We start from the raw sequence: 23,185 nt of genomic DNA on the forward strand, positions 1-23,185 counted from the left end.
TACTTCTAGCTCTGGAAATCACAAGATCAAAACTATCTGATTCCAATTAATATCAGGACAATTCTAGGACCCCAGATTACAAGCACAAACTTGAATCTCTTATCTGTAACTCTTAAGTTTTCTACAAAAAAAAGTAAAGGAAGGCAGTGTTCATCAGGGATCCATTATGTACTGGCTTGGGTACCTGGCAATGCCCTGGTTATTTGAAAAGGGCCTTGTTTTTTTTTGGATGTTAGGTCATATCAGTTAGGTCATATGTTACACTATTTCTTAGGGAAAAAACTCAGTCTTTCCTGTTGTTTTCAATGAATGCTCACATTAGAAAATGCAATGGATGTGGGTGAACTATGATTCCCAACATCATGGGTAATCCTCCCAAAACTCTTTCAGTATTCCCAGTTGGCCATGTTGAATTTGTGTGCCAAGTTTGGGCCAGATCTGTCATCAGATGGGTTCAGTGTTCTCTGAATACATGTGAACTATAACTCCTGGATGTCAAGGTCAATCATCCCTAAACCCCGCCAGTATGCGAATTTGAACATAATGGGTCTGTGTGTCAAGTTTGTTCCAGGTCCACCATTGTTGAGGTTCAGAGGGCTCTTAGATTGCAGGTGAACTATACATCCCAGTCCCTACAACTCCTAGAAATCATAGTGAATTCTCTCCCAACCTCTCCAGTATGTTCAGTTCCTGATCAATTCCTCTGTTTGCTGTGTGCCATAGGAAAGGGTAGGGAAGGGTTAAGGGAGAGACAGTGGGCAGGATCATGCAAATGAAGAGGAAGAAACACTGGGATGTGCTCGCTGTAACCTACAACATCCTTGGAGGGAGTGACTTGGTGGCTCCTCATCACAGGGAACTATAGCCTGTTTGTGGAGACCGGAGGCTGGCTGTGTAAGCAGACACCCGTGCCACATACACCCATAGAGATTTTCACTTGTATTATGCATATAGATATCCACATTCACCAACAAAGCATCTATTGCTCCAAGATCTTTCCCAGGGTGTTCTATGTTTATTCTCACAACATTCGTTTCCAAGATGGAAAACATATACGCAAAGGGAGTCTTGAGGCATATCTGGTCACGATATGCATGCCGATATGCTACAACCTGAACTAGGTTTTCCCCCAGTTTCCAGTTCCTCAAAAGCCCTAATATGGACTAATGTTCTATCATTCATACTAGTAGAATCTGCCAAAAAGGCTTCCATTTATCACAAACCAAAAAAGAAATGCTTCAAGGAGGAAACATTTTATAGCTCCTTTGAAGGCTGGCAGTAATCTTGCCAGATGGAAACTGAATTTTTGCTGTAATACATTTTGGCTGCTCTTGCAGCTACTGCTGTGAAAAAAAAGATAACCTTTAAAATGTTTCTCCAACATTCATCCTTCCAGCAACCTCTAGTACCACAAAATGCGTACCTCCCATAGTTTTTCCAAGGAGTTGTTAAATGGGTCTTCGTGGGTCTTCAGGCCACCTTTTGTTTCAGCCACTTGTCTCTGTCGCATGCTGTGCTATCTAAGCCTATAGATATGTCTGCTCAACCATGCTGTGTCTCACAACTCTCTCTCTGTAAAGCATCCATTCTGAACAGGTTTGCTGAGGCAACCATATCCTTATCTGCTCTTGACTCAGATGATATGTCAATGAATCAAAGGCACTTTAGACAAATTAGAAGGAAACAGCACCTATAAAGCTTTGCACCATGGTCATAAATTCCTTTAGGCACTCCCCCAAAGACATCCTTCTTTGAACAACATCTAACAACCTCAAAATGGTTCAGAAGCAGTAGGACTAAAAGAAGAAGGGGGTACAGAACATGCAATATAACTTGGTCTTTGTTGGATAATTATAAAGAAAGTATCCTATGATATGTTGTCGAAGGCTTTCATGGCCAGGATCACAGGGTTGTTGTATGTCTTTCGGGCTGTGTGGCCATGTTCCAGAAGCATTCTCTCCTGACGTTTCGCCCACATCTATGGCAGGCATCCTCAGAGGTTGTGAGGTATGGAGAAAACTAAGCAAAGAGGTTAATATATATCTGTGGAAAGTCTAGGGTGAGAGAGGTCAGTGTGAATGTTGTGTAGTTAATCACTTTAATTAGCATTGAAAAGCTTATCTGCTGTCTTCTTCCTGCCTCTGGGGCATCCTTTGTTTAGAGTCGTTAACTGCCCTAGGTTGATTCATGTCTGGAAATCCTCTGTTTTCAGAGTATTGCTTTTTATTTACTGTTCTGATTTTTGAGTTTTTTAATACTGGTAGCCAGATTTTGTTCATTTTCATGGTTTCTTCCTTTCTGTTGAAGTTGTCCACATTGAAATCCACAAGCATGTGGACAACTTCAACAGAAAGGAAGAAACCATGAAAATGAACAAAATCTGGCTACCAGTATTAAAAAACTCAAAAATCAGAACAGTAAATAAAAAGCAATACTCTGAAAACAGAGGATTTCCAGGCATGAATCAACCTAGGGCAGTTAACAACTCTAAACAAAGGATGCTCCAGAGGCAGGAAGAAGACAGCAGATAAGCTTTTCAATGCTAATTAAAGTGATTAACTACACAACATTCACACTGACCTCTCTCACCCTAGACTTTCCACAGATATATATTAACCTCTTTGCTTAGTTTTCTCCATACCTCACAACCTCTGAGGATGCCTGCCATAGATGTGGGCGAAACATCAGGAGAGAATGCTTCTGGAACATGGCCACACAGCAAGAAAGACATACAACAACCCTATCCTATGATAGCTCACCTCAACTATGAAGTCAGTTGTGATCTCATTCAGAAAACATTCTCAGCCCTAAATTCTGCATAATACTAGGTACCTCGTTCCTTTTCATATCAATTTTATTTCCCAACATCCTTTCTCACTCTGCTGGTAATCCCACACCATCAGTCCTCCCACCCTGAGCTCTTTTTCTTCTTTGTCACAATCTGTGAATCTCCCCTGCCTCATACATGCAAAAACAACTGAAAACATGCCCAACATCATAAGCATGCTAACACACAATACTCAAACTAGTAGTTTGGTCCCTCAAAATCTCTATTTCATACATCTCCAACCTCCCCATCATAACAGCAGTCACATTTCTTTTTTTGTCCATCTTTCTTTCACTGGTCAGAAAAGGTCAGAGCACATGGAACAGGAATCTACAACTTAATACCCAACTTCTTAAGCTGGCTAGAGTGCTTCTGAGTCAATTTTTAAATTGCTTTCACAGCTTAATTGAGTCTGAATTGATATTTTATATATTGCATGTATTTTATTTTATTGTATTTTATATTATGTTCATTATTATGTTGTTTTTAGGCACCTTCTGCCACCCCTTCAGGGAGATTGGTGGCAGGATATAAGTATGAAGTTATTATTATTGTTGTTATTATTAGTGTTGTGTTTACATCTTTGTACTATGTGTTTTAATATATGTATTTTGTGGTACAGTAGAGTCTCGTTTATCCAACCTCCACTTATCGAACTTTCTGTATTATCCAACGCAGTTGGCTTGTTAGTAACCAATGTTTTTGTAGTCAATGTTTTCAATATATTGCGATATTTTGGTGCTAAATTCTTAAATACAGTAATTACTACATTACGTTACTATGTATTGAACAGCTTTTTCTTTCGATTTGTCGTAAAACATGATGTTTTGGTGTTTAATTTGTAAAATCATCATGTGATTTAATGTTTAATAGGCTTTTCCTTAATCCCTCCTTATTATCCAACATTTTCACTTATCCAACATTCTGCAGGCCCATTTATGTTGGGTAAGAGAGACTCTACTGTATTGTGTTTTATCTGGATGTTCTAACTGTTTGAGCTGTGTTATACCTCACCTTGAGCCATAACGAAATGCAGATGCCAGATATGATTGTAACTTCATCTATAGTAGTGCTACTCTAAATGCTGGTTTGAAAATCAATTGTTATTAGGTCCTGGTCTGCAGTTAATTTCCAATTATAAATGCAAACAGGATAATAAAATGGCATTATCATGGTACAGGTCCATGACAGCAGAAGAAAGTACTGGTTCACCATTATCATATATGTAAGACACACTTCTCTACAGTCCTCACAATCTTTTCCAGCTGTTAAATCCAAGATCAACAGAACTGGAAATGAGGTATCACTGTATGGAGATAAGAGGGAAGAGAAAGTGTGCACAGGAAAGGGAAACAAAAGGAAGGAATATAAAGAGCATGACAGAGTGAGGTGGGAATGTCTTTGCTTGTAAGCTCTTAACTTTTAAAGAGAAAAATGCAACAGAATTGCAACAGAATCTAGGCTGCAGGAACAATGCATCCCTCAACCAAAAAGTCATCTCTAATTTATCAATTTCATTCAAGCTGGACTTCAGAAGACAAATTGATTGGCGGTGGTTCTCAACCTGTGGGTCCCCAGGTGTTTTGGCCTTCAACTCCCAGAAATCCTAACAGCTGGTAAACTGACTAGGATTTCTGGGAGTTGTAGGCCAAAACACCTGGGGACCCACAAGTTGAAAACCAATGATCTAAGGGATGCATTGTCCTGACTGGACATATGTTCCATCATGAAAAGTTGAAGCCTTTTCTTTAACTTAGACATGCTGGTTCTGTTTTTATACATGTGGACAAATACTGAAAAGAGATTTTGTAGCATCTGGGATCCTTAGGAGATGATAGCTTTCTGCATTAACTACTAATTTTTATCACACATTCCCCCTAAGAACGAATGGCAATTTTCCCCTCTTCAGCATTATTGCTATATTTTTAAAATCCAGTTCCATGAATTATATATTTTCTTTCAGATTAATACTGAGTGTGCTTGCAAACTAGAATATGCACTTTTTTGTGCAAAACCACCTGCAGGGAACTAATAAGAATAAGATTCTTGTTCTCCAATTAGAAAAGTCTAATTTACCTGGCTCCAACAATGAGTTGATTCCTATTGGCATCCAGAGCGAGCTGAGAGAAATCCCGTACACCTGGATAGGTGAAATTTGAAACCCAGGGTTTCAGGTCTGCAAAACAAAAGTGAAAGAAAAGAACAATGACTCTGTTTGATAAGCAAGAATTTCTGCAGTACGTTCAAACTAATGGATTTCCAGTTGAGCATATGCCAATAGATGGATAACAATCTATTAACCCTCATGAGCTAGGATTTAGAAACATTACTTCCATAGCGTGCATTGTGCTGTATTTCCTGATCTGAATTTAAATGTATTTAAGAGTATAAAAATGTAACATGCCCAAAAAATGTTTCCATGTGTGTAAAATCAAGTGTTCTGCCTAAGTATTCAAAGCCAGAAAATGTATGGTGAAATAAAAATAAAACAAAATCAGATAAAATAAAACAGAAAATAGAAAATTTATGTACTCGAAACTATTTGCTTCCCCTGACACAAAATTCCAAACCCACTCTCCAATGCGATAAATTTGAAAAATTATCATCAACAAAATATTATCAATAATCAACACCCAGCATGTAACACTTTGTTACACTGGCTGTGAAAAACTATTATTACCCCAAAGGCAAAAACCAAAACATTTGTTGGGACATTTTTTTATCCCAACCACTTTGGCTTGTAGAAAAGTTCAGACATCTTAAAAATGTGTATTCAAGTTATCTACATTCAGAAATACTGCAAACAACAGTTTAAACTAGCAGATGACAGTATTATAGACTATCGAGATGATAGGCCTGTGATGATAGGCCTCTTCAACATTTAGGTATGTTGTCACATACTCAGGAGTAGCTTTTTTTTTTTTTTTTTTGGCCATGAAGCAAAATACAAGAAAATATACAATCCACAGAAGAGTTGACCATACAGTTGTGCTGGAGGACCTACAGATTCCTAAAGATGTGCTCTCTCAGGTAAAAATGTGTTGTTGTTTTTATTTGCAGTTTTGTGCTTTCACGAGGATCCTGTGCCCCTAACCCCTGAATATGGAGGGCTCACTATATTACTCCTCTGTCATTACATTTCAGATGTAGCCTACAGTTGTACATGTTTTGTATATACAATGGCTGTATATACAAAACTATGATGTATCAGGGTAAACAGTATCACCAATATTATTCATAATATCATGTGCTTTCATCTATTCCACTGACTTCCCTGTGTTTTTCTTCTGTTCTGGGGAACCTGCCTCTCTTGGTTTACAACCTTATTTTTACAAGGTATGGTTTCCCATTCCTGGAAAATAAAAGCAACACGTGTCCTACAAAAGCAAAGAAATACTAGCACTATATGACACCTTAAAATATATATACGTCCCAGAAAAAGAACTGTATATTAAATAATTCCCTGGACTACCACTACTGGATTCAAAATGTTACCATAGTGGTTCAGCTGTTTTTATTTCTATGCCTTAAATCTTAGGATAGACAACAAGGGAAAAACAGACAAGAAGGGGAAAAACAGACTGTTTTGGAACTGTTGTTAATTTTGCAGAAAAGATCTACTAACCTTGACTCCTGCCTCCTTATGCTCATAGATCATTCCTATAAATCCCCTTGAATTCCATTATGGTTTTAAAGAAACTAGTTATTCTTCCCTAAAGTGAAATCTGAATGAACCTTCCGCTCTGACACACCATATCACTATAGTTAGTGGAACAGTTTCTTGCTTACCTCCATCACACTAGGAACTACACTGTACTTGCTATAGGACCAGTCTTTTTCTTTTGTACATAGCATGGTTATTATCTTCTCTAGTTACTATACCACCTGTGATTCTCTGCTCTGATGATAAAAAGATATTGTACAACCAGATAGGTGTGGTGCATAGAAAGGTCCTCTAAAATATGGCCTTTTCCCATACATCCTAACTGGAAGGCAGGTAGCAGTTAAGGCAGGGAGCTTAAGGCCAGAATATTATTAGTAAGTGCGAGTTAGAGTTTATTTATTGAATCCACTGTTGAAGAGTGGATCATCCAATGGCATACTCCAGTTGGGGCTAACAATAGAGCCCCAACAAGGTAGAGACTGGGACTAAACAAAGCATGAATCCTGCAGCTATTCAGAGTATTGCGAATTAGACAGAGCCTGAGAACCAATGGACTTCCAAGGGAGGACAGTGCAACAGTGGTTTCAGAGCCTGGTCAACCAGCATGGCTTCCTGTAGGTAATCCTGATATGTTGTTGCTGTTAACTGCTATCAAAGTCACTTTGATTAATGGTGACGCCATGAAACCTCATCACCATGGCCCATGGATTTGCCATGCATCATGGCGAATCCATGGGTTCCAGGTAGGGCACATGGAGAATCCGCCACTCCACGCACCGTATCACCTGCCTTACCGTTACCCACATCCAATGGGAGGAAGTGTCACCACCGGGCTTTCCATTGAAGGTAAGGCAACATGGGAAGGCTCCCATGTTGCTGGTGCCGCAGCATGCACCGCTTCCTTTCCTCTTTTGGCGCAGAACCCAGCCGGATGTCCCTGTGTGTCGTCTAATGGGCTCTGAGGAGAGGAAGTGGTGTATGATGGGCAAATCAGTCCATCTGATGAGGTAGGAAGGCAAAACCTCTAGGTCTGCTCAGGTTCTGCAGACTCCTGGACATGGCTTGATTGATTGAGTCTATCCATCTTATCTTGCTCTTTTCACACTGTCTTCTACCTTCCCAAGCATTCTTGTCTTTTCTAGTAGATCACCCTTCTCATTATGTCTAAATCTCAGTTTATGTGATGCCTCATGGGCCTTGTAGTCCTGTTCCTAGTACTATTGTGGCAGATGAAGATGAAAACATGGGGTTTTCGCCGGTTCAACAAGAGCTAGAGTCTCTTCACCTGCCGGATGTTGACGTTTGCCCTCAAGAATTCAGTAAACCAGGCCTTGGGCAGTACTCCCCTCCGTTTCCCAGGAAGGAATCTTATTCTAAAGACAGAGGAGTCAGAGAAGCTAATCGGAGAAGTCTAAGAGTCGCTGCCAAACAAACAGGCTGATTAGGCCTGCTTCCCTTGGGAAATTCTAAGGAGTCTTGCATCTGGACAGAGTTGGGTTTCGCTTCTTGTTCTCTAGGGAAAGAGATTTGTTGGCGGGAAAACGAGACCCAATATAGGTGTTTGGCGCGAGAGATTCTTTGCGGAGTCAATTGATCAGCTTCAGGAGAGAGATGGTGTGTGGACTTCGTACCCCAGTTCCTTGCTTCCCGGATCAAGTTTTCGAGCCTTGCCTAGCCTTGCAGTTTAACCACGGACCCTGCTCCACGCTTCATGTTTTGCCTTGTTTCCAGTCATGGATCTAGCCAAGAATCAAGTTTATTTCCAGCCTTGCTGTCAAGCTTCATTGGACTTTTAAGACTCTGACATTTCCCCACACTATTGCTTGGCAAGAGTGTGTGTTTCGGTCAAGTGGATTAAAACTTTGAACTCTAATATCATTTATTGGACAATACATTTTTGGACTATATTTGACCTCTTTTGAAAGGTCTGCTTCTGAACTATATTCTTCACTTGTTTTTATTGCTTTTATATATTTCTTTAATAAAGATATTAGATAGAGATTGGCCTCCGTGTATGGTTCTTGGTGCCCAGCAGCCAGGGTTCTGACAGTTTAGTTATCTTGGTTTCTGGGGAGGGTTAAAGCTTGATTTACTTTAGGACCCATGTATTTGTCTTTTTAGCAGTCTACAGTAGCCATAGATACCTGAACAGAGCTGGAAAAATCAGTCTGCCTCCATCCCATGGCTATTTTACATGGTACCCTTCAATTCCTTTTATGCATTACACTCGAGATATGTGCTGCTTTGAAACCTGCTCCAGACATTCTCATTTAAATGTCTATTCACATCATATTTTAAACAAAAGATTCTACTCAAATACACATTGCTAAGCATATTTGATATTATGAGCCAAGAACTGTTTCAGAAGTCCAAAATCCAGTTGATAACAAGGTTCTGATCTACACAACAAATGCATATTCTGAAGACTGAGATCTGGTAGACTTGTACTGAAATATACAAAAATCAGTTAGCATTCCTAATTCTGAGAAGTCAAGAGGCTATTGAGAAACATATGGTTCATGTAAAGAAACTGGCATATAATTTTGCCTAACTCAGACTTAAGGAAAAGCATACTAAGGACACAAGAAAGGCCCTGAAGCACCAAATCAAAGATCTATCAAGTCCAGCAAAGTATTTCCATTGTTGCATCTACACTGAAGAATTAATGCAGTTTGACATCACTTTAACTGCCAAGGTTGAATGCTATGGAATCATAGGAGTTGTAGCTTTGCAAGTTCTTCAGCCTTCTCTGTCAAAGGGTTCTCGTGTCACACTAAACTACAACTCCCATGATTCCATAGCATTGAGCCATGGAAGTTAAAGTGATGTCAATCTACACTGATTCCTCCTGCTTCTGTTTTTGAGAGGTATACTGCCACTTGTACTGGAGGTGATATCATTGATATCCCTGACACCTATAAGTTACTTAGTTCTTCCACTTATGAATCTGTTTCCATCACTGAGGATATCCTACAGCCTTAAACTTTCTGAAAAATCACACTCCAAATCTACATATCACTATTTAATACTGGTGTTCAACTCTCCTTTTAAAAAAAAGGAGACAAATAAATATTTCAGGATAACCTGAAATTTAGGTGGACCTGCAAACATGCTTCTCTTCCTGCAAAAGAATCTGCAAGAAGAATTAGTTATGTGCAAACACTGCAGGAGGTGCAGAAATGTCACCTGCAGTATTTTTCTTGCTAATGAAACCCTGTCTTCTTTAACATGGATGTAAGAAATTTCTCTGAACCTAATCCAGAGAAATAACGTGCTTCAAAGCTGGATAATGCACCCACTCCATGTATTCTTGGGCATTTATGTTCTCTGATAGAAGGGTCATTTTATAACAATGAACCCTTTTATGGAGGCTGCTCTGATGCTCTAATTTTCTCTTGTCATTTCCTGCCCACTTGAGTTTTTCCTTTCCTCAACTAGCCCATTATATGATGTGATGTCAGAAAAATATGAAACCTGCCTTTTCCTCTCTCGTCTTCTCCCTCTTTCTTCATCTGCTATCATCGCTCTTTTTAAATAGCAAACACTGAAAAAAAATTACAGGTACAGAATGGTGAGGTGAAAAATATATGCGCTGTAGGTAGCTCAATCCTTCCCATGATCGTTTTGAATGTCAGTCAAGTCCAGGAAATAACAGGCAACAGTCCCAATTTATATTTACGACTGCAGGTGGCAGAGCATATAAAGAAAGCCTTTCAGATTATTAAATTAAAGGCTGCAAGTCATGCATCTTCATAGCACAAAACGCAGGCCTTTATAAGTCATACAGTTGAGAGATGATTAAACACAGTATGCTTCTCTCAGCTAAGAAGATCTAAGGACCAATCATTCGAATTAATGCTGAATGCCTTCTCTGACCCTTCTGAGTCCATTCTTTGTAATGAGGGGAAAAGGAGATGCAACAGGGAAAAGGTAGCAGCAAAGGAAGGACAGAGGAAAGGCTTTTTCATTCTCCATATTACATTTCATTATTACCTAGGGTCACAAGCAGACCCTAATGTCAGCACTTAGCTTTTATCTTAAAGAATGAGCTGAAGAATGAAACCATATGAAAAAGGTAAGTGCTCCACGACTCTCCACCTACAGCTCCACACAGAAAAAAGTGTTCTACATTAGACAAAGTTTATACATATGGACTCAATGAACTCTTGAATTTGCTTACATCTGACCTTCCTCAGAGCCCCCTCTTTTAAAAAATGTTCTTGGATTGTTTTGGGTTTTTTTTTTCACCCTTAAGAAAAGTGTCTTTAATTTCAGCTAAAAGCCCCCAGAAACCAGACAGTGTTTACATTTGCAAAACATCTCTCTATATAAACACTATGAAAAATCAAAACCTAAAAAGAACCTAGCTTTTCATAGCTGGAAAGCAAGGCAGGAAATCCAGAAGTGAACAAACTCAGGACAGATCATCAAGGCCCCCTTTGTGCTTTGACTTTTCAACCCGTTCTGGGGAGGAAAAGAAACACATTTCTTACTCTTCTGGCTCTGCCTTGCTAAATGTTTTAAAGGGTGAAAAAGTTTCAAAGCAGCCACAAAATGAGTGGCAAAATTTAGGTTCACAACTGGCCAAACAATACTACTCTATAAGAACATGCTTTCAACTTTGTAAAGAAAAGGAGAATAGCAATGTGGAAATATTGACAAGCTGAGCCAGCATGATGAAATATTTTGAATTTTGAACTATTATTATTATTACAGTAGAGTCTCACTTATCCAACATAAACGGGTTGGCAAAACGTTGGACAAGCAAATATGTTGGATAATAAGGAGGGATTAAGGAAAAGCCTATTAAAGATCAAATTAGGTTATGATTTTACAATTTAAGCATCAAAACATCATGTTATACAACAAATTTGACAGAAAAAGTAGTTCAATACGCAGTAATGCTATGTAGTAATTACTGTATTTATGAATTTAGCACCAAAATATCACAATGTATTGAAAATACTGACTACAAAAACATTGCCTACTAAAAGGCAAACTGCGCTGGATAATCCAGAACATTGGATAAGCGAGTGTTGGATAAGTGAGACTCTACTATATTATTATTTTATTGTATGACACAGCAAACAAGATAGATATGCTGGATTTCATATCACAAAATCACAAGTCGAATACTTCCCAAGTATCTAGGACTGTGTGATGTATTTTTGGATGATGCGCGCAGATCCCAGTAGGGTGGCCTTTTGCAGTTGGCAGATAGTAATTTTGTCAATGTCTATTGTTTCCAAATGTCGGCTGAGATCTTTTGGCACGGCACCCAGTGTGCCCATCACCACCGGGACCACCTGCACTTGCTTCTGCCAGAGTCTTTGAAGTTCAATCTTGAGGTCCTGATAGCGGCTGAGTTTTTCCTGTTGTTTTTCGTCAATGCGACTGTCACCTGGGATGGCGACATCAATGATCCAAACCTTTTTCTTTTCCACAACTGTGATGTTGTTGTTTTTGTTGTTATTATTATTATTATTATTTTGAACTAAGACTGGGGAGAATCATCTTCAAAGCTCTAATCAGCCATAAAACTGGGTCCAGTCACCATCATGACCTTTACCACTACCACAACTATTCTTAGCCCACAATCTATCCCAAGATCTCAATGCAAAATGACCTAAAAGGCACATCTAGTGAGGACCTGTGGGACAGCCTTCTCAGTAACCTCTCCCAGGCTTGAAACTCCCTTCTACAGAGAGTTAGTTTGCCTCTTCTCTGATGTTCTTCTTCTGGCAGCAGATAAAATTTGGGCTAGTTACTGCTTGTGCAGAAAAATTGAAATCCTTGCTTGTTTCTACGTTTTTAAATGTTTTAATTTTTTTTTAATTCAGTGTGTTTTTGCAGATATTTAACTGCTTTTTAATTGTTCTCTAATACTACATATTGGTTTTTACAGTGTTTAGTTTGTGTTATAAGCTGTTCCAGAATCTCTTAAGGAAGAAAGGCAAGATATAACTTACGTAAATAAAGACACTTGAAAACAATTGAAAACAAGTTTACTTTTAATATTAAAAAAATACAACCATCACAATGAACTCCACAATCTGACAAGACAATAAACCAAGGTCTCACATGCTTGTGTAACCAATCAAGTGTTAACCTGGTTCTGAAATGAGGCAAATGTCAGTGTTTGTCAGATTTTTGCTAAAATAATGGCATCTCCCAACCAGGGCCCTACAGACAATAAGGCATTCCCTGTATGACGTGATGCTCCACTGCTGGAATACTGAAGAGTGCCCTCTCCGTGGTTAACTCTTAAAGACTGATACAAACTCAAATATCAAGGTCACAAGTCATGAATACAGTCCTGAAAAGTATTGGCAGCCAATGTAATTCCTTTGAAATTGGTGAAATGTGGTTTCTGTACAATGTTTCAGCCAAGAGTCTAGCTAATCCATTTTGTATCACCTACAGCTTACATTATCAAGATTCAGAAGCCCTATATAGAACATACAGTTACCAGTGTATGAACTCCTGTTGTCAGATTAGCCCTGCCTAGGAATGGCTGCAAGAGCCAAAAGAAAGAAAGAAAAAGATATTTTGAGCTGCCAAACCTACTTGAGTCTCCAATAAGAGAGAAGAAGAAAAGTATAGAACAATTTCCTTATCAATAGATTCAATATCCACGGTTTTACTTAAGTATGCTCCAATAAATATTCTCTCCTCTAGAAGTGTTTATGGGCTTCCCTATATTCTCCAGTGCGATTTTATGGTATATTTCTGCCCAGGTATAGTTAAAATAAAGGAGTCAATATTACCCACAGTTTCAGGCATCCACAGGGAGACTTGGAACATATTGTACTGTATTCCCAAACTGCATTTCTGATCCTACTCAAGAATCTACTCAGTTCTCAGATGTAGTAAACAGCTGATATACGCAGCCTTTCTTTTACAAGCATTCAACTTCACCTTTTCTCAGTATAACTGCACATGGTTGTGGAAGTGAAAATCTGGGGAGAGCTGGAATCGTATACATTACACCTCACATGGACAAATTTCGGCCTTCCAGGTGTTTTGGACTTCAACTCCCACAATTCCTAATAGCCAGTAAAGTGGCTGGGATTTCTGGGAGTTGAAGTCCAAAACACCTGGAGGGCTGAAGTTTGCCCATTCCTGCATTACACTCTAAAACTCCTTACAGGAAATGTTTGGAAAATGTAATAAACCAAGATCTAGTATTTATTTTAAGATAGGCATTCTAGAATATTATGTCTGTGCCTCCTATTATAGAGTGAAGTGATACTGAAGAATTTTTGTTTTATTGAACTTCCCAAGTTCCTCCTTAAGGCATTTAATGACCCAGCCTCCACATTGACTGAGTATTACCATGAGTATGAAGGAAAGTGTTATACTATCCATCTTTCTATGTGATTGTAATCTGTTCAAAATAGCACAGATAAAACAGTATAGCACACATTGAAGTTGCGGCTATTTGGACCACTAAACAAGATATTATAACTAGAAACGACACAGAGCTATTTGTATGTGTTGTGTAATAAATCTGAATGTTGCCTGTACCTGAGAAACACCTGGTCAAAATGCAGTTATAAGAGATAACATGGGAAATTTCACCAAACTTCAAATTAGAATAGGTTATCTCTGTATTTATCAGTTAAGCACTATGCGAACAGGATAAAGCATGAAAGGCTCAAGCAGACAAATCAAATGCTTGACCATTCACTTGGGTGTAATGTTCATTCATGATCTCTGATACTCCCTAAAGTAATTAGGAATTCTATTTCTCCAAAACACCTTATAGAGGAACAGCCATCCTTGTCTTCATCTGGCTCTTAATAGCAAGGTTAAGGAAGCAGCAGACTGCTGTTTGAGAAACAACAGGCTGTGCTATTTTGAGAGCTAACTCACTTGGAAAAAATGAAAGTGAAGAGCCTTCCTAACAGAAGAGCCTTCCTCATAGAGGAAGATCAATGTGCCCTTCCAAATCCCCCAACAGAACTTCAGAGGGGCTTCCTTTAAGAATCCTGCACTCATCGTGGGAGAAGGTTCCAAGACTAAAAGAAGTGAGCTTTATTTGGACGGACAAAAATTCTCTTTAAGCTATGAAACACTCAGAATCTGAGCTCAGTCCCAACATTAAGAGAAGCACCAAATACTGTCAGCTTTCCACATTTGGGGGTTTTGTGGATTTAATCACAAAGCCCAACAAAAAAATATCATAGTGTCTTGGTTTTTAGGTGTCTTTGTGGAGTTATTTGAGTTGCTGATTCAGAAAATTGCATGGGATAGACTGTATCAGCTCTAGTTTCTTTCAATATTGTTATCATGATTTTCTATGGTAGGCAGATGGAGACTGTTAGATGCCGTACGTTCTGTATCTCAAAATCTAGGCTGTGTGTTAGTCAATGTTATTGACTCATTTGGTTAAAATGTTCTGTCATTGAATCTCTAAGTCTCTCAGGTTAAAAAAATAGCAATTTTTTAAATTAGCAATTTTCACTTTTACATATTTCCTAATCCCAGCAAATGTGGAGAGTTGACTATACTTTTCATTTACACAGTAAGAACTTTGTTCTTCCCTTTTTAATTCAAAATTTTAACAGACAAAGGAGAAAGAAAACAATATTTATACATAAACATAGACATAATTGAACAACAATTACATAACTACACAATTTCTCTTATCAACATTCATTTCTACTCCAATTGCATGTAACTCTAAAATACAGACATATATAAATAAAATAGATTTAAAAGAGGATTTCTTGCTTCCCTTTTGTTAATTTCTCTATAGTTTAACTTTTTTCTACTTTATTTGCAGCAAGTTATTTTCTTCTACTTGTTTTTACATTAACAAATGAATATCCCAACAGTTTATATCTCCAAACCTGTACATAAATTCTTTCCCTTAGATATATACCATATTTACTTGAATCTAATTCTCACCGTTTTTGGCTAAATGACATTGCCAAAATTGGAGTGTGCATTAGATTCGCATCACACAGTAATCTTAGTGCTGAGCCAAAACAAAAGGGGAAACTTCTTCAGGAGATGCACTTGGAGCTCCTCTTTGAGAGATGTCATCTCTAATTAAATGGCCCGTGCTCAAGATCACTTGTATTTTGTTCAAAGCCAAATAGTTTAAAATCCATTTTATATCTTTCCTGTCATTGGCTGTACCAGGTCACATCCCATGGAGGGATGAAGCTTGGTCATCTTCACCTCCTCCTTTTCAAGATGGTCACTCAAAGAATTTTTGCCAGTCTAAAGCCTGAACTTCCTGCTTCCTTCCAACTCAAAACAAAAATCTCTCACCAAACAGTAGTTGCTACATGTACACTCATATAAGCACACACATGCAAATATTACATGCAGATTACAGATAACATATCTAAATCAATCAGTGGCAAAGGCAGTTCTAATGAAGATTCCCAAACCTAACACCTCATTCATATTCCTATTATATTCTACAAGGAACATAGAAAGATTACACATTCCTGCTCAGACAGTTTGTCCAATATGATTTATTCTGTAAGAAGTGTGCATCAGAATTCACCTGGACGAAGAAACTACTTTAAAGAGTTAGATTATGAAGGACTTCTAACTACAAAACACTAGTAGTTTCCTGCTAGAATAATACATATTTGTGATGTGGAGGATGGAAGCGCTAGAGGCATTTAATCCTGACATAGTTTAGGAACCCCATATGTCTTAATCAGGCCAGATGTTGAATTACAGCCTACAATGTTTGCACTGGCAAGAACAAAACTAGCCTTCAGCAAGTATCTGTATGACATGTACTAAAAGCTCATAATCTATTAGCTGTCCATAAACGCTGCAATTCCCACCATCTCCATGGTGGGAGGGGGGCAATGAATGGTACTGAAAATGTTAATAATAGTAAGAACACCTGAAAGACACATCAAAAAGTTGTTGAAGGAAAATATCCCAGAGGATACAAATGTAAAGAACAGCCAGCACCTCTAGCAAACCCCTTTAATTAGCCTTCAGGGTGGAGATTTATATCAGAGAACATTGTCATAAAATAAAGCTGATTCAACAATAAACACTTCAGTAATAAAGCAAAACATATTATACTGCTGGGTGCTTGCCAGACCCAGTGGGCATAAATAAATCCACATCTTGCAAATCCCCCAACCACTGCTCGAAACATAAGAGTTGCAAGATCGTTTTGTGTATGTGTGTGAGTGCAAAGAGAGGGAGTGAGAAAAAACGGGCCATTAAAGGGCGCCAATATTCTATTTCTGAAGACTTGTATCCTGTTTATTATTCACAGAACTGAGTAATAAATTCTCTCCATAGTGTTCTAAACAGCCTTATTTATATCTGGGACAAATATCAACGTGACCACTTACTTCTAGGCCGAATACTTGAATGTTACGTTAGGCCAACTACCGTGTTTCCCCGAAAATAAGACCTCCCCAAAGAATAAGACCTAGCAGGGGTTTGGGGGGATTGCCAAATATAAGGCCTCCCCTGAAAGTAAGACCTAGCAACTAAGGCTGCAGCAGAGTTCCATTGGGAAGCATGGCTGCAGGGCAGAAGCAGCACTCATTCATACACCGGAGGGAGGGAGGGAAAGTGCTTGCTTTCTGTGCCTCCCTGGCTGGCCTTTCCTTGCCTGTCCCCCAGCCGAGGCTTGAGGCTTGAAAAACCTTCCGTGGCTGCTGCCGTTTCTTCCTTCCTTCCGTCTCCCTCCTGGCCATGCTGCCTTTGCCCCCAAGGCTTCTGATTGGCTCCTAGAGCCCGGGCAAGGGAGGGTGGGAGGGAAGGAAGGAAGGAAGAGGGCTTTCCACTCCTCCCCAAGGCTTCGCTCCTTAAAGGTACAGGACGCATTGGGATTCTCCTCTCATCTTCCTATCCTATGCCATGAAACTGATTATTTTATACTATTGTTCTATTGCCATATTATTATCATCATATTGTGTTACTATTATTATGTCCCATTATTATATTATCCTATTAATATATTTTGTATCATTATATTATATTTTTCTATTATTATTATTATATCATATTATTATTCTATTATTATTCTATTATATTTTCATATTATTATATTATTATTCTGTTATTATTAAATTCCATTTTATATTATCCTATTAATATATTTTATATCATTATATTCTATGCTATTATTCTATTATATTATCATATTATTATTTTATTATTATTAGCATATTCTGTTATTATTATTATATTCCATTTTATATTATCCTATTAATATATTTTATATCATTCTATTCCATTCTATTATTCTATTATATTATCCTATTATTATTATATTATTATGCTATTCTGTTATTATATCCCATTATTATATTATCCTATTAATACCATATTATTATCATTTTCTGTTATTATTATATCCTATATTATATTATCTCATTAATATATTGTATATAATTATATTATTATTATATTATCATATTATTATTATAGTATATTATATTATTAATCAATAATGACTACATTGAAACTAGAATAGAGAGAAATCAGCGTGGAAACCTTGTGAAACCTAAATTGCAAGAGGTACCATAGATTGTTGTACATGTAAATAATGGTAGTAACAAGAAATTCTTGATAGGATTCATAGTTTGTCTGGTTATGCTGGTTTGTGATGACAACTACTTTACAGTATATAATAAATGTTCATTTTGTTGTTCAACAATAAATGTGAGCTCTTCTTCATGGAAAAATAAGACATCCCCTGAAAATAAGACCTAGTGCATCTTTGGGAGCAAAAATTAATATAAGACCCTGTCTTATTTTCGGGGAAACAGGGTAGTTTGTTTACTTGTTTCACTGATGATTTGGGTTTTTTTTTTTAAAAAAAAATCAGAACAGTGCCACCTCTCCTTACTGATTCCACCTCTCCATACTGATTCCAGTGCAGTTAACCAAAAATATAAAATACAATAAAGTTGCCCCAAGAATTAAAAGAAAAGGAAATAGAATTAACTTAATGTGTTGTCGAAAGCTTTAATGGCCAGAATCACTGAGTTTCTAGATGTTCTAGTCATCTGCAAACACAATCAACAATTGGGCCACACGGTCTACAGAAAACCTACACACACGGATAGATACCTACATAAAAACTCCACCCATCACCCAAGTCAAAAAAGAAGCACAATTAAAGCCCTGGTAGACTGTGCAAAAAGAATCTGAGAACCCCATCTCCTCCAAGGGGAACTGAACCAACTAAACTGGGATCTACAGGACAATGGATACTCCACTACAGACATCAGAAGAGCTGCAAGGCCAAGAAGTTTACACAGAAACCACCAAACGCAGCATTGCCCAAACACAAATCAAGGAACATAAAAGGCACTGCAGACTAACTCAACCAGAGGTCAGCCATAGCAGAGCACTTGATGAACCAACTTGGACACAGACTATTATTTGAGAACACAGAAATGCTGGACCTCTCTAACAACCACCAGGTCAGACTACACAGAGAAGCCCCTGAAATCCACAAGCATGTGGACAATTTCAACAGAAAGGAGGAGACCATGAAAGTGAACAAAATCTGGCTACTAGTATTTAAAAAATTCTAAAATCAGAAAAGTAAATAAGGAAGGAACAACACTCTGAAAACAGAGGAATTCCAGACATGAATAAATCATGGGCAGCTAATACCTCCCAACAAAGGATTTCCCCAGGAAGTAAGCAGCCAAGCTTTGAAGTTGAAAGGCCATTCAGTGCTAATTAAGGTAGCCAACTGAAACATTCATACCTGCCTCCAACAGACAAGAGTTCTTTCTCCCACCCTGGACATTCCACAGATATATAAACCCCACTTGACTAGTTTCCAACATACCTCACAACCTCTGAGGATGCCTACCATATATGCAGGCAAACATAAGGAAAGAATGCTTCTGGAATATGGCCATACAGCCCAGAAAACCACACAGCACCCCAGAATTAACTTAGTCCTCAAAGTATACAAAATATATTTCCACTGCCACCAAATACGCACATCTTTTCCTTTGGAAGGTTCTTATAGTCAGGATGCTGCAGCCAAAAAGGTTGAGAACCACTGCCCTAGAAGCATTCCGTGAAATACCTGAGCCCCAGGCCAGGTGGAGCCTCATAGAGTTGCCCCAGTATTCTGAAATAGGTTCAGAACCAGACAAGCAAATTCTAACTTGCACCTCAGAGTAGAAGTGTGTATGATTCTGTTAATAGCAATCTATCTGAAGAAATGCTAATTTTTATCATTCACCCTCCAGTTAAAGACCTAGGTAGGACAATAGAAACATCTCTCTGTTTCATTTATCCTCACAACAATCATGTAAAGCTAAAAAAAAAATACTTTAAAATGTTCATCTAAGACAAAGTGTGACACTGACAGATTGCAAGACCTAGCATCCATCAACATTGGCTATGCTGTGAAGGCCTACTGGAAGCTTCAGTCCAACAAGAGTGAAAGTACTACACTTTGCCCACCTCTCACCTACCGTAAAGCAACAGCAGATAGGAATTTCATTTCAGTGCTACGAACTCCAAATACAGTGCACTATCAATCAGACTACAGTAGATGGCAATTGATATAAAAAGGACCCCCGGGGGAATGGATCCAGTCAAATGAACATTTCCTAAATCTGCCAGTAGAGTTCTGATTACCTGAATTCTGCTATTTGAAACGGACTGCCATTCAGACAGTCATTCTTCCATTATCATCATTTATTTACTTCAAGTTAAAAGGTCAAGAGAAGAGAAGAGTTGCTCATCATCATATGGCTATAATGGATTTTTGAATCGCACAGGCAGTTCTCTGCAATGAACAAAGCAACAAATCCAACATGCTTTCACTAATAGCTTTTAACTGAATTTATTCATTTCACACAAAAACCAGATAAGCCACTAAATAACCCCTACAGCCACTAAATATACAACAGGGTGATCCCATTGGTGCCAAACTAAGGACAAGTCTTCGAAAAAGCCCAGCTAGCGTTTCAGCTTACAACATGCCCTTTAGCAGTATCTGACTGTTCATTACACTGCAGTTCCAAGAAAAGGGTTCACCCTTGGCTGGGATTGACACATAGACTTTGAAAAGTAAACACCCATCATCCAGCTACAATGAAAATGACACACTAGGGATCCCAGCAACTCTGCAGGCAGCTTTAATCAGAAACTACAATACTTTTATAAGCACTCTATTTATTTTCAGTACTCTCCAAGGCAAAGACCGAGGCAAAGCTTAAAAGCTGAATACCAAGACTTCTGCATAGCCAAGTGCCACAAGTATACAGAGGGATACTGCTGTCTTTTCCCTCTCCCCAAATGTCCTCTGCAGACCCCTCACACATACATCAAGCCTCATCTGACGAGCAGTAAACATACTGCTTCTCACATAATAATAATAATAATAATAATAATAATAATAATAATAATAATAATAATAATAAAATGAAACTTTATTTATATACTGCCCTATCTCCCAGAAGGAACTCAGGGCGGTTTACAACAAAGATACAGACATACAATACACAACAATATAAAAACACATTATTACACGAAAATAATTTACATTAAAAAAACAATCAGTAAAATCACAGCAGCTTCCAATTGGGGTTAATAATGTCGTAGATAACATAGACCATGATCAGAAAAAGATGAGACTGTACAATATATTTCATGCCAAGTCGGTGGAATAGCCAGAATGGAATTCATTCAAACACCTGCTGAAACCACCAGGTTTTGAGCTCTTTACGGAAAATATGTAGAGTCGGGGCCAGCCTAATCTCCTTAGGGAGAGCATTCCAGAGCTGGGGAACCACTACTGAGAAGGCCCGCTCCCCACCAACCTCGCTTGAGACGAGGTGGGAGCGAGAGGAGGGCCTCCCCAGCAGATCTCAAGGATCGCACCGGTTCATAGGGGGAGGGGCGATCACGGAGATAGGCAGGGCCCAAGCTGTTTAGGGCTTTATAGGTCAAGACCTGCACCTTGAATTATAATTTATAATAATAATTTTATTCTTATACCCCGCCCCATCTCCCTGAAGGGATTTGGGGCAGCTTACATGGGGCCAAGCCCAGACACAACAATATAAAAGCAAAACAATAAAACAGATCAATCAACAATAAAAATGAGTCATAAAAAAATCACATACAAAAATAAAATGATAAAATCATGGCTTGGATTCAAAGGATCTGGGCCAAAAGTGCAAAATATGTTGATGTCATCAGGGAGGGGTGGTTACTCAATCTATCATAGCCATTAAAGTGCCATTATAATACTAGGGGAGGCATACACTAGGCACTATTGCTGGATAGGCAACAGGTCGATCATACAGAGATCAGTTGCCAAAGGCCTGTTGGAAGAGCCAAGTTTTCAGGCAAGTTATGAATTGGGCCCGGCAAGTTATCGGCAGCCAGTAGAGCTGCTTTAATAGGGGCGTTGTGATAAAAAAGAACTATTATTTCAGCAAGAAAAGCCAAAAACAAGGCTACTTCCTTCCCTAGCTCTACAAATCTTTTTCTGGGTGCTTTTAAGTTCTGGGGAGGACTTGGAGAAATGTCCCACATACATCTTTAATTCTACTCTTAAATACCTACAGAACTCAGAAGTAACACATTACAAGTAGTTGGCTAAGTGAACGAACCCAAAGGGTGCTCACCATTGCTTCCTCTTCATCCTGGAAAGAAGTGACGAGTGGAGTGCCGCAGGGTTCCGTCCTGGGCCCGGTTCTGTTCAACATGCTTATTAATGACTTAGATGAAGGGCTAGAAGGCATGATAATCAAGTTTGCAGATGACACCAAATTAGAAGAGATAGCTAATACTCCAGAAGACAGGAGCAGAGTTCAACATGATCTTAACAGATTAGAGAGATGGGCTAAAACTATCAAAATGAAGTTCAACAGGGACAAATGCAAGATACTCCACTTAGGCAGAAAAAAATGAAATGCAGAGATACAGAATGGGGGATGCACAGCTCGACAGCAGTACGTGTGAAAAAGATCTTGGAGTCCTCATGGACAAGTTAAACATGAGCCAAGAATGCCATGCGGCAGCAAAAAAGCCAATGGGATTTTGGTCTGCATAAATAGGAGTAAAGTGTCCAGATCCAGGGAAGTCATGCTACCCCTCTATTTTGCCTTGGTCTGACCACGCCTGGAATAACACTGTGTACAATTCTGAGTACCGCAACTTAAGGGAGATGTTGACAAGCTGGAATGTGTCCAGAAGAAGGTGACTAAAATGATTAAGGGTCTGGAGAACAAGCCGGGGAACTCTCTGCCCAAGAGTGTGGTGGAGGCTCCTTCTTTGGATTCTTTTAAGCAGAGGCTGGATGGCCATCTGTTGGGGGTGCTTTGAATGCGATTTTCCTGCTTCTTGGCAGGAGGTTGGATGGCCCACAAGGTCTCTTCCAACTCTATGATTCTACTAGTAACCATTATTTTGGGCAGTAATAGGGACAGAACATTGTTACCATTAAGAATTAACAGAAGAATCAGAGGGCAGTAAAGAATGGTTTCCATTGAGTGAGAAAGGCTATTTTTACATGTTGGGACACTCTACTGGAAAAAAAATCTGTTATCGTTATTTTTCTGTCCTTCAGCAGGAATGCCTAGTCCACTGGTCTTTGCACCAGTTGTAGTGCCCAGAGAACTTTGAAGGCAGAAAACATGACATGGAAATCTCCAGAATCATTTAGGTTTTATCCAACTTTTTTTCCATGTGGAAGATTAATTATA

General features: G+C 38.7%; 1 protein-coding gene across 12 annotated transcripts in view; it reads right to left on the reverse strand.

Moving 5' to 3' along the window:
- The window catches only part of sema5b (semaphorin 5B), a 583,141-nt gene that overhangs the window by 268,667 nt on the left and 291,289 nt on the right, over positions 1-23,185 (reverse strand). For all 12 annotated transcript variants that reach the window (XM_062971530.1, XM_062971492.1, XM_062971628.1 and 9 more), the window contains one exon: positions 4,904-5,003. In XM_062971530.1, coding sequence (XP_062827600.1) covers positions 4,904-5,003 — 100 coding nt within the window. The remainder of the gene's footprint in view (positions 1-4,903; positions 5,004-23,185) is intronic.

This window comes from Anolis carolinensis, chromosome 1 (assembly GCF_035594765.1).
Source record: "Anolis carolinensis isolate JA03-04 chromosome 1, rAnoCar3.1.pri, whole genome shotgun sequence".
In the NCBI taxonomy this organism is placed as follows: Eukaryota; Metazoa; Chordata; class Lepidosauria; order Squamata; family Dactyloidae; genus Anolis; species Anolis carolinensis.